Source organism: Haliotis asinina, chromosome 16, assembly GCF_037392515.1.
Source record: "Haliotis asinina isolate JCU_RB_2024 chromosome 16, JCU_Hal_asi_v2, whole genome shotgun sequence".
Lineage (NCBI taxonomy): Eukaryota > Metazoa > Mollusca > Gastropoda > Lepetellida > Haliotidae > Haliotis > Haliotis asinina.
This window is the reverse complement of record NC_090295.1, coordinates 36927614-36939955: the sequence shown is the minus strand read 5'-3', so window position 1 is coordinate 36939955 and position 12342 is coordinate 36927614. Positions and strand designations below refer to the sequence as shown.

Below are 12342 nucleotides of genomic sequence, written 5' to 3'. Positions count from 1 at the left end.
AAGAACAGTAGATTGTAGAAAAGACAGGATTTTGAGAAAATAGTAACACGTTTTTGAATGCACATTTTTCTGTTTTTCATCAATTACAAAATTCAAAATTCCCTCCGTGATTTGTCATACTCCGATTATTTTACGGTGCATTTTTAAAGTCTATAATAATAATTTTATTTTTGTATGGATAAAGATATTAAATCCCCTTTACCTCTGGGCTGGGCGGCAGTGGGTTAGTCAAGTGGTCGATATGCTCGCTCGCCACGCCGAAGATCCGGGTACGAATCCCCGGTTTGGTTCAGTGCGAGAAGTCCATTTCTGGTATTCCCCGCTGTGATGCTGCTTGAATATTGCTTAAAGCGGCATAAACTGACCCAAGCACTCATTCTCCTGACTTGAGGAATGTACTCCATATGATATAATTTTCTACAATGTCTCTAACAAAGAAACAAACATTTCAGGTGATCTACAACGAACTCGCAGCTCAAGTCGAAACATTCACCTTGGCATTGTTAGATCAATGCCATAGTTCAGATGAGGTCAAGGCCGTTCTGAGTGGCAAACCAGATCTACCAGAAGAGGATGCTGATGATGATGAGGACAACGACATCCTGCCTATGCTCAGTACTGCAATACGAATGGAGCAGAAACGGGTAAGTACCTTTAACACAGCCGGTCAGTCAGATGAAAAGGGAGCGAATCCGAATTCAATAGCTACAAGTACCAAAGCAATTGTGTGTGCGAACAAACCAACAATCCGTACAGTGGTAAAACAGCTACTGTCAATGTTACAGTTACTGCTTTTGTGAATATGATCACAATATTTATTATGTAGTAAAGACGTCGAGTTTGATCAATTTCTAAGCTTTTTTTTATTCACGCCCAAAGACGTGTCAAGAAATGCTTCAGATGTAAATTAGTTATAACAAGTCATGACCAAATGATATAGGGGTTATAATAAATGACAATTATTCAACTTTCAAGACAACTCGGTTTCATAGGCATTTAATACTTGAAGATATCAAAATCTTACAAATTTCGGCTCTCTCACAACTGGCCAATCGTAACTACTCGTTTCTTTCCGTGACCATCTAGCTTGTCGGAATGAAACGAGTAGTGACAAATGACTACCGGCATCCGGCTGTCTAACCGTAAATGGTAGCTCATGACGTCCAACTTCCGGTTGATTGTAGACAGGGCTTGCACCCTGTGAATATGTTTCTATTGCATGAGAAGAAGAGGGTGAAGGTCTGTGAACAATATTAATATCATTAAAGTTTAGGTTGGAAACCGAACAGTAAAGACAACCAGCTAGGTTTCTTTCTGTAACAAAAGAAGAGACACGACGGAAATTAAGGTCGAATAATGTCTACTTTTAGCAAGATTCCAGCAAAATCACGCGTACAGGTGGGTAGGTGATAAGAGATTAATGAAACAACCCATCAGGAATGTTTCCATGACAAGAGAGTTTCCTAAAATCATGAGTCTCTGCGACACCAGTGTATGGAGGTATGTTCAAAGGAATGTTCCTCTGGTGAGAGAGTATGGAAGTTATCCAGTGAGGTATGCTTCTGTGATGTGAGAGTATGGAAGGTATCCAGTGGTGTTTGTTCCTCTGACGAGAGTGTTTGGAAGTTATCCACTGATGTATCTTCCGCTGATGAGAGAGTATAGAAGTTATCCAATGTGGTATGTTTCTATGATGAGAGACTGTCCAGTTAGGTATGTTTCTTTGATGAGAGTCTAAGGAAGTTATCCAGTGAGATATGTTTCTTTGATGAGAGAGTATGGAACTTATCCAATGAGGTTTGTTTCTTTGACGAGAGAGTATGGAATTTATCCAATGAGGTATGTTTCTTTGACGAGAGAGTATGGAAGTTGTCCAGTGAGGTATGTTCCTCTGGTGAGAGAGTATGGAAGTTATCCAGTGATGTATGTTTCTGTGATGAGAGGGCATGGACGGTATCCCGTGTGGTATGTGTCTGTGATGAAAGAGTATGAAAGTTGTCCAGTGAGGTTTGTTCCTCTGATGAGAGAGGATGGACGTTATCCAGAGAGGTATGTTTCTGTGACGAGAGACTATGAAAGTTAGACCTAAAAATTAGGTTTCCATGATGAGAAACTTTCAAGCTACAAAATATCTACTAAAATATGAAAAAGAGAAAACAAGAACGTTACCCAATACAGTTTGTTTCTGCGACACCAAAGTAGGGAAAGGACTGAAAAAGATATATGGCTCTACGATGTGAGTATTGATAGCTATTCAATTAGCTTTGTTTTTGTGAAGAAAGGTAAGCAAAATTACTGATTTAGGTTGATTTCAGTGACAAAATAACAGGGAGAGTGACTGATACGCCGTGTCCCTATAACACGGGAGAAAACGAGGCTACCCAATAATGCATGTTTATTTTACAAGAGAACTGAGAGGCTATCACGTACGATATTTTTACCTGGCAAGAGATCGGAGAGGGTATGCAATATTGCAAGAATATTTGTAAAAGCGGCGAAGAGCTAAACTCACTCACTCACTCACTCACTTAAGACCCAAGGCCAGCTTTTAAGTGGAACCAGTTCTCAAGAATCTTGTTTATACCACAAGAGGACAGAGAAGACAGGTAGGCAAAACGACATATCGAATATCCACGGCCAACTTTAAAGCGGAACCTGATTTTAAGAGTGCTCGGTTGTAGCAACACCTGCCACTGATTTTGTGTAGACTATTGATCTGACCTTATGCGTGTCAAATCCCAAGAGATGTAACCTTTATTCGCCCGGTTTGGAAATCCATAGCGCCCAGTGTATATTGTTTTTGTGTGAGGATTGCGGGAGACTTTCGTTATCGGCTGGCCCATAACAAGTCTAAAGAAATATACGACCATTAACTTACTGTTAATTGGTATACCTTCCTATTGCACGTTTACCTCCGCACAACCATAGAACGGGTTCCATAGGTATGTTCATGGCATGTTTTGTTCTCTGTGTCGTACCGCCGATCTCAGACAAATTAGAGCGATGTTAATATGGTCTTTCAATAATCTGATCAGACAATCCAGTGATTGACATCATAATATTTATGTGATATTTCTATAGCGCCCTATTTGGGCTTCTTCCAGATCACCCTGAGGCGCTTCACAACTTGTTTTCTCAACTCCCTGAGAATCATACAACTCTTGTAGTATCTAGGCGCACGGAGTTAATGTGGCTTTCATATCCTTACGAGGTACCCATTCGCAGCTGGATGGAGTGGGACATAAAGCCACAGTCCTTTGTCCATGTTTATTGCACGTTGCTGTGCCCGCAGTTTAATGTTTGCGAGTATTCATGTGGTCATACCAACGGATTCATGGGTTCTTTTAAGTGCACAGTGTTATACCCTGTACACTGGGGGCTATGGCAACACTGAAAGACTCTGCACACAAAGATGACTCCAAGGTTTCTACACCCAGTAATTGGTGGGCTTGATAATACACGAAGAATCGCATGTTTCAATATCATGTATAGGAGCCTTATGGAATGCAAGCAGATGCAAAACAGTGTTCATGTCATATACATTAAAATGATCAAAATGGATTAGAGTGAACGCATTTTCATAAAACTCTTTTGCAGCCACGACGGCTTTGCTCAAAAGGCAGATGTGTTGGTCGTTTCGGTGGCTGTGTACCTCTCCCTTATTTATAAACAATTAACATAATCAAGATTAAATCTCACCCCTTTCCTTTGTTTTTACGTTTTAAAGTTCACACATGCATTCACCAAAATAAACTTCGACGGCCTTTACTTCACCATAAGCCTTTGCGGAACTGTGTATATTTCGTACAGTAGAATCCCAGTCGAAACTTCATACCTCATCAAATGTGGTCATGGGTTTGAATCCTGACTCGCCTAGTCATGCATCTAGGTTTGCCAGTGCCCATGAGTGGAGTGGAACGTGGGGCTTCAGAGCTGTCATAAAAGTGGGTGAAAATGAAGTGTGTGCTCCCGTCCATTCTTAAGACTTCTTCGCACCCCACCCAATCTCAAAAGCTGTATCCGTCTCTTATTTATCAGCGTCGGAGTATCCAAGGGTACCAGACTATCAGCAGTGCGAAACATATGTACAACACTGTTCCATATGAAACAAACAAGACGTGGATATTCAATGTTGATGCATTCTAATACGAGGTGATGCTACTCAATGGGTACAATTGATGACGCCTGTAGCGACCAGAACTGGGATACCACCAGAACTGGGATAAACAGTCCACAATTTCGTAAAACTCTATTTACTGCAGTACTGCTCCCGGTTAACTCTAAACGTTAAGGCGATCTATGCGCGGCATATGATTCTTTACGCCCACACTACGTCTCAACATACTCGGAGATCGCAATTTCAAACAAATCTTCCGTGGTATACTTTCTGTAGTAGTTGAACACTGATGCCAGAATCTTCGGACCATGTCGCAGGATTTGACACTCCAGTTCATATATTTATTAGAGGAATACTGTGTTGCTAAACAGAAAATTTTGATTATTCATTTTTTTCGTGATGAATAAAATAACGCATAGTGTATTACTGTATAGCTGTTTGACGCCCCTTTGCGTGTATTAGATTTGGCATGGCTCCGAGTCCCGTGAGCAGAGAGCAGGATCGGAATTAATTATGAATGTTTTGAGGAACATGCACATTTGAGAGTTGTCTTCACTGCGGATGCTACAAGAGGATCAATGGTGTATTGAAATGTGTTTTGTAAGAATATTAATATTGTAGTTACTTTATATTGTCACAATTCTATTTAACGAAAGTAACCACATTTTGTGCACGGAGAAAACATGCCATCGCATGTTTCAAACAAGTACAGGTGAATTCCTTACCGTAATACCATTAAAATGAATCCGGTTATTGGTAGCTCGTAGTCCAGTACACGAATCGTGTGGAGCAAAATGTGGCTTAGTGAGCAACCATGGTCGTCATTTTGATTTGTGGAGCGTTCTAATGCTTGAGTAATGACCCTCAATGATTTAGTTGGTTTATTGTTTTACGCCGCAATTTTTCAGCTATATGGCAGCTTTCTGTAAATAATCGAGATAGGAACAGACATTCCTGTGATAAGCATCATGAGCATCGATCTACACATTTGGGAGATAATGACATGTGTGAACAAATGCGGCGAGCCTGACCACCCGATTCCTGACCCTAAATCTAGCACAAGCGCTGTCTTGTTAGGCATCGGCTTACTTTGAATCTGTGAATGGGTACCCGGTAGAATGAGACAGAGTGAAAACATTGTTTAAAGCGTCAACTCTTACTACCTTACGATTCCCATGTCAGTATAAAGAATAAACCATGCTCTTGATTCCCTGATATTTAATAAATTAAAATAACTCAGTGAGCCAGCATTCTCAGGCACCGCAGTAAATTGTGATTTGTTTATCCCATACGCGTGCCAAACACCTTAATCGTAGGTGTAGAACCTAGACTTGACCCTATGCCTCTTCACAATGCGATACTTTGCTCGTTGGCCAGAGCAAATCTCAACATGCGTCACTTCAGAATTTTCCCTTCATCAACTGTGATGTAATTTTAATACTGTTTCAACTGGTGTTTAACCAGATTACTTCTATAGGGTAGTCTAGTGGTTAAAGCGTTTGCTCGCCACGCCGAAGACCAGGGTTCGATTCCCCGCATGAGTACATTGTGTGAAGCCCATAGAATATTGCAAAAAGCGGTGTAAAACTAAATTCACTCGCTGACTCATTACTTAAAACTCTACCAGTTGCTATGACCATAACGATCAGACGTGGAGATCGAGCATGCGTGGTTACAATGATCCGCCTGAATGACGTGCACGCGCCGTGCCTTTTTTATGATTACTTAAAACATTAAGTGATCCGCGTGTATTTCGACTTTCAAGTATACTTGATGACAAATACCAGGTTGTATTGACTGGATATGGCAACACCTTTCACGGTATTGATCAGTATGTGCATGTTTAAAAAGTTCTGAATAATTGCACAAGGTAACATGGATTTAATGTAGACAGGTTGCACAGTAAATATACTTTAAAACAACTCACAGACTCTGACCTTTCGATCTGGCACATTGGTTTTCAAGATGTTTGAAATTATAACGCAACAAGCCTCATATTTTGAATACATACATACATACATACATACATACATACATACATACATACATACATACATACATACATACATACATACATATATACGTGTACACAGAGAAAGAGGGAGTCAGAGAGAGAGAGAGAGAGAGAGAGAGAGAGAGAGAGAGGGAGGAAGGGAGAGATGCATACACATACTTGTGTACACATGTATGCATCTCTCACACTCTCCCCGACCCGTGAAGGTCCCGGGCTAGTACAGGCCTTCAGCAACCCATGCTTGCAATAATATGCCTGTTGTAAGAGACAACTAACGGGATCGGGTGGTCAGGCCCGCTGACTTGATTGACATATGTCATCGGTTCCCAATTGCGGAGATCGATGCTCATGCTGTTGATCACTGGATTTTCTGGTCCATATAGCTGGAATATAGCTGGGTGCGGCGTAATACTGAACTCATTCACTCACACTCTCTCCCACTATGTAAATGTATGCTAATTCTATAATACATATTAGCATTACTATCTCTGCATATCTAAGTTTTGTGACACAGGTATAATTTAGTTCAGTATGTGTTTTGCAGCATAAATTTATTTATATTATTATATTATCGTATTTTTCACACAAATCCTAAACGCCTAAGGCCTGTTTCACGTCTGCTTTGTTTGTCTGATTTATTGTGCTGCTGTGAACTGGAATTCTGTTCAGTGGGGCATAAAACCAAACTCATTCAACTCATTCAACTGTTTCAGTTTGTCGCCCATCCTCAGTGCCAGGCCCAAATAGCCGAGCTATGGTACAGCGGTGTACCATTTCTACGGTACCTGAACAGGTTCACGTACCTGATGCTGGCCATCCCCGTTGGCATTGTGCTGGTTCCAATCCTGTCCATCATCTACCTCATAGCACCGTGGAGCAAGGTAAATCGGCTTGATTCCATGTTTAGCATTGTAGTCATGTAAAATATAGAACGGTCAGAATTCATGAAAGGTTAGGAAATATTTTTTTTGTAGTAAAGAGGTCATAATTTCATAAAAATATTCTTTAAAATATTTTTGATTCCTAACCTTTTTCACTTCGAATTCATCGATCTACTGCGATACGATGGCATGTGTTAACCAGTGTGTCTGATTACTCGAACGCGCCAGTCTTTTATTCAGTATAAATCATAGCTGTTTTCATAATTTCGATTTACCTCGTGACTATCTGAACCGCAAACGAGAGTATTCCGGGGCAAAAAACGTTATCAGAATAATATACTTCAATAGTTATTAAACCTTTTTTATATACATCCAGACGTGATATCATAAGTAGTTTGACATGACGTCTGATGCATTTGTACAATATGTGTAGTGTGTTTCAGGCGAATTGACTTGTATTGCATGTGTTTGTGATAAACCACCGATGGAACAGCATACGCTTTCCTTAAAGCGAGCAGGTGTTCTCGACACGATTTGATAGTGACTCACCTCATGTGACAATCTACAAAGGACCCATGTTAGAGGACATTGTTTGTGACTGTTGAAATGTTTTTGTCAGTTTTACATTTCCAGATATTATCTTGATTATTCAGGTGACAGTCATCTTGGACACTCCTTTGATGAGATTTCTCAGTTACACCTGCTCATACCTGTCCTTTCTGGTGTTTGTCATGGTAACCAAACTGAAATTGACAGAGGCCTTTGACAGCTTTGCTTGTGACGAACAGCATCCCTATGTGTTTGCTGTCATCACCATCCTTCTCATGTGGATCTTTGGTAAATATATTAATCTCGATGCAAATATAATTAACAGATTTAATTAACAAATTTAATTACTTCGGATGATACAGTATATTACGGTTACAACGAATTCGTTTATAACGAGGTGACGGATATATGAAACTAGTGGTTGTTCCCCCAGGGCAACTGCAGTTATTTGAAATGAGTACAACGGACTATGGTTATAGTGAACTCGTTTATAACGAAGTGACGGATATATGAAACTAGTTGCTGTTTCCCCGGGCCACCTGTGCATGTGCTAGTTGAAATGGGTGCAACGAGCTCTGGTTATAGCGAACTCGTTTATAACGAAGTGACGGATATATCAAACTGGTGGTTGCATGTGTTAGTTAACACGGCTTTAACGAACTACGATTACGTTGAATTCGTTTCTGACGAAGTTACGGATATATTGAACTAGTGGTTGTTTCCTCAGGCCGCTTGCTGCATATGCTAACTGAAACGGGTATAACGAACTACGCTTATGACGAGTTATAAATTTGTGGTTCGTTACAACCATGATTTACTGGGGATAACCTCTTTAAGCAAAACACAATAGACACACTTATGTATAACACACTGTTTAGTGAGTGCGACGTTTTGATACAGGTGCCAGTATTGTTGTTAAACGTCCCGCTATGTCTTATGCTTGTCTTTGTCATAGTTTACTATACTACTCAAAAGAAGTTGTAAAGACACCGATTTCATGATAGCAACAATTTTCCTGAACGTGTTTTGAGTAGTATAATTCTTTCGTCTCGCATCTGTGATAATCGAAGGAATCATGCATGGAGCATCTTTTTTGGATTTTCTTTTTGTACTGGAACTTGAGGCATTTCTCAGTATACATTGGCAACATGTATTGCCGTATTTCTATGGGTGATGCTTCACTGTATATTCATTCAGTGATTCAGTGTAGAGGTACTATAGCTATACTCTTCTACCGATTTCCAAAGGAAAGAACTATTAGACCTGCTTGAAATCAAACCTGAGCAAACGCTTTCACCATTGGGCTACCCCACTATGCTCAAGCACAAAGAAACTAGTCGGAAAAGATTGTTGGTGTAGACAAATGAAACTACAAAGTTTGTGATGCTCCGAACTCTTTACATTTTAAACCAAACATCCGACAGACTGCTACAAACATCTTTGGTGAAACTACACGTCGATTATTACTTACTTATATATAAAATACATATACGCAATGAATATACACATATACACAATATACACAATATTATTAAACAATCTCTACTGTTCTGATCAGCTAAAGGGTGTACACATTTAACTGCACCTCTCCATAAAATCTTTTAGCAAGTAACGCTCTGTGATCGATCGTGACACACGTTGCAAAGTCAGTCAGGGGTGTAGTGACAATCGATGTGACATTGATACCGATCACTCATAGTAACAAAACAATTATTTTCTTATTGATTATACGTAACGCCAGTATATGTATAAATATTACATGAGCAAGCGGCTTGACACCTCAGAGGAAGGTCACCAGTTGTTTATGACTGCAATGTTGAGTCAGAGCCTGTTGGGCTTTGTGTTAAGTCCCCTACATACCTGAGGCGGAATGAGCCGGAGTTCACATGTGAACTTACTTTACCTCACTCATAAATGATGTTTTCTGATTGGCCGAGCCCGTAAATGCAGCCCGCTCACAAGCGAGTAACATTTTCTATGTCACCAGCTGAAAATGCCGAACTGTGAGAATTTAAACAAACATAGAGGGTACATAAACCAATGTTCCCCTCGTGACCCGTGGACAGTTTATTGTGTAATGTTGGGATTAAAATCGAATTATTGAGAATATACTACCAAACAATTTATGTAAACTCGGGTTCACAGTAGATTCAAATGACATGACTGATACACAAGTATAAACCTGTAGTAATGATAAACTTCTAATAACTTAAACAAATAATAACAGAAAATAAATGGTGAACTGTTCAGCATTAAATAGAGAAATTTGTGTGTAAATATGGCAATCATAACAGAACAGTTCCATTTGTTAATTTGCTTAAATAAACCTTTCAACTTTACTTAACCTAACTGATGTGTTTTTATCTATACCATAATATTGACAATACCCTAGATTCATATAGTCATCTTGATTAAATATAAACAAACTGTTTTCCTTTCATATCACATTTCATTTACCATAGTAATTAATGAAACTGTAAAATATGAATATTGTATACCTATGTTCTCATATATCGTAGTTCGAAGGGGTAGCTAATACCAACCCCGAAAGCCCGGGTTCGATTCCCCACATGAATAAAGTATGCGCATACCATTTCTGGTGTCGCCCGCCGTGATATTGCTGGAATACTGCGGGAAGCGGCGTAAAACTACACTCGCTCGTTCACCGGCCCGCCCGCAAACCCACTCAGTCACTCACTCACTCACGAGCTAACGCACTCACTCACTCACGAACTAACGCACTCACTCAATCAATTCTGTACTTTCCTGAGAAAATGTAATCCGAGATATCACACTTTACACATCTACAATACATTCGTTCATCGATCTGGTTTTTTTTAATGGACCTCACGCCCTCACTCACTGCGTCCGAATCGCTTACGGCAACACTTACTTTTTTAACTGATGCAAAAGAATCAGTGTTGAATTTATGAGTCCGAGCGTATCGACAAGCAAACCAATATACTGAGTGCGTCCGTATTTCCCTCCGTTGCCCTTGTCTTCGTAAAACAAGCACTACACAAACATATTCCCCAATTGTAACATGTTCTGTTGTTTGCATTATATGTAAGCGCGTCAAATATTAACTAGGACTGATTTTCAGTCAGGGAAATGACTGAGTTGCAAGAGATGGATCCCCTGGGTTTTAAATTGTTAAGTGTCATCAGTTATAGTGATGTGATTCAATGACTCTTCATCACACGGCAAGTCTCCAGACAGCTTTAAATGACACCCTGAATAAAGCTGGTTAGATTAATCGTTTCGTTTATGCTCTTTATTGATCAAAGGGACGTACTTTCTACAGCTAAACAACCATTTGTGAATTGTTTGTATTGGGGTACTTGTACTTTATGACTGCACTCAAGCTGTGCATCATCATAGGAAACTTGCTTCTGCCCGGAGAGTGAGTGAGTGAGTGGGTTTAGTTTTACGCCGCTTTTTAGCAATATTCCAGCAATATCACGACGGGGGACACCAGAAAATGGGATTCACACATTGTACCCATGTGGGGAATCGAACCCGGGTCTTCGGCGTGACGAGCGAACGCTTTAACCACTAGGCGTGGTGGGATAGCCTAGTGGTCAAAGCGATCGCTCTTCACATCGAAGATCCGGGTTCGATTCCCCACATTTGTACAGTATGTGAAGTCCCTGACTGTGATCCTGCAGGAATATCGTTAAAAGCGACGTACTACTAAAACGCGCTCACTGTGCAACTCAATTTAATATACCACCACTAGGCATGTCATCTGTCCTAGATACAATTACAATTAATAGGTTAGGTTTCCTTCCATTTGTCGGGGCGGTCTGGTAGCGTAGTGGTTAAGGCGTTCACTCGTCAGACCCGGGTTCGATTTCCCTCATGGGTACAATGTGTGAAGCCCATTTTCTGGTGTCCCCGCCGTGATATTTTTGGAATATTGCTAAAAGCGGCGTAAAACTTAACTCACTCACTCACTCACTCACTTCATTTGTCGTATTTTGCAATTGGTTTAAAGTTTTGAATGTCATATAAAGTTTTTGGATTTCATTGTTCTGTAATGAAATATTTTTCTTTGAAAATAATCTCAAGTATGTTTGCAGTTGTTCGAGAAAATATGGGATCTCACTTGTCATTTCGCTCGTATTTTTATTGGGCTGTTAATATTTGCTGTTGGTAATGGGACAAGGTTTACCTTCTTGAATCTCGGCAGATTATAGAAATGATTTTATGACAATGTAATGACGATTCAGATGACACGACTTCTGTTCAAACGCGAAACTAAACATTTCAGACATATACTCAAGCAAATATGTTTACATTACAAAATGTAAACCTTTCAAATCAATGTTTTGCCGATATAAATAGCGGCATGCTTTGCTCAAACAGGTTTGATATGGGAGGAATGCAAACAGATCTGGTCCGCTGGAGCAAAGGACTACTTCCGGTCTCTCTGGAACGTAGTCGATTCTCTGATGTTGAGCATGCTGTTAGCATCCTTTGTTCTGGAGATCGTCACACCGATCAGACTGCACCAGGTCATCCATGGTTCCAGTGAGAACGGCAGCTCCACAGCCACGCCTCTGTGCACCCTCATCGCCGACGGCGACATGTCATTGGTCGAATTCTGCACAATTGGCAGGAAGGATAATGTATCAGGTAGAGTACCGAGTGCTGAATATATCTTGTCGTTACAACAAGCTTAAAGTTGGTTACAAAGACATTTGTTGGTGTAGCGTACGATTTTGCATGGTGTATCAATGGTCTGTGGCAGGATATGACGATTATTCGACAGTAACGAA

General features: G+C 40.2%; 1 protein-coding gene across 4 annotated transcripts in view; it reads left to right on the top strand.

Annotated features, from left to right (window-relative positions):
• The window catches only part of LOC137268320 (short transient receptor potential channel 6-like), a 48234-nt gene that overhangs the window by 15208 nt on the left and 20684 nt on the right, over positions 1-12342 (top strand). For all 4 annotated transcript variants that reach the window (XM_067802871.1, XM_067802872.1, XM_067802870.1 and 1 more), the window contains exons 2-5: positions 453-644; positions 6845-7012; positions 7666-7849; positions 11930-12199. In XM_067802871.1, coding sequence (XP_067658972.1) covers positions 453-644; positions 6845-7012; positions 7666-7849; positions 11930-12199 — 814 coding nt within the window. The remainder of the gene's footprint in view (positions 1-452; positions 645-6844; positions 7013-7665; positions 7850-11929; positions 12200-12342) is intronic.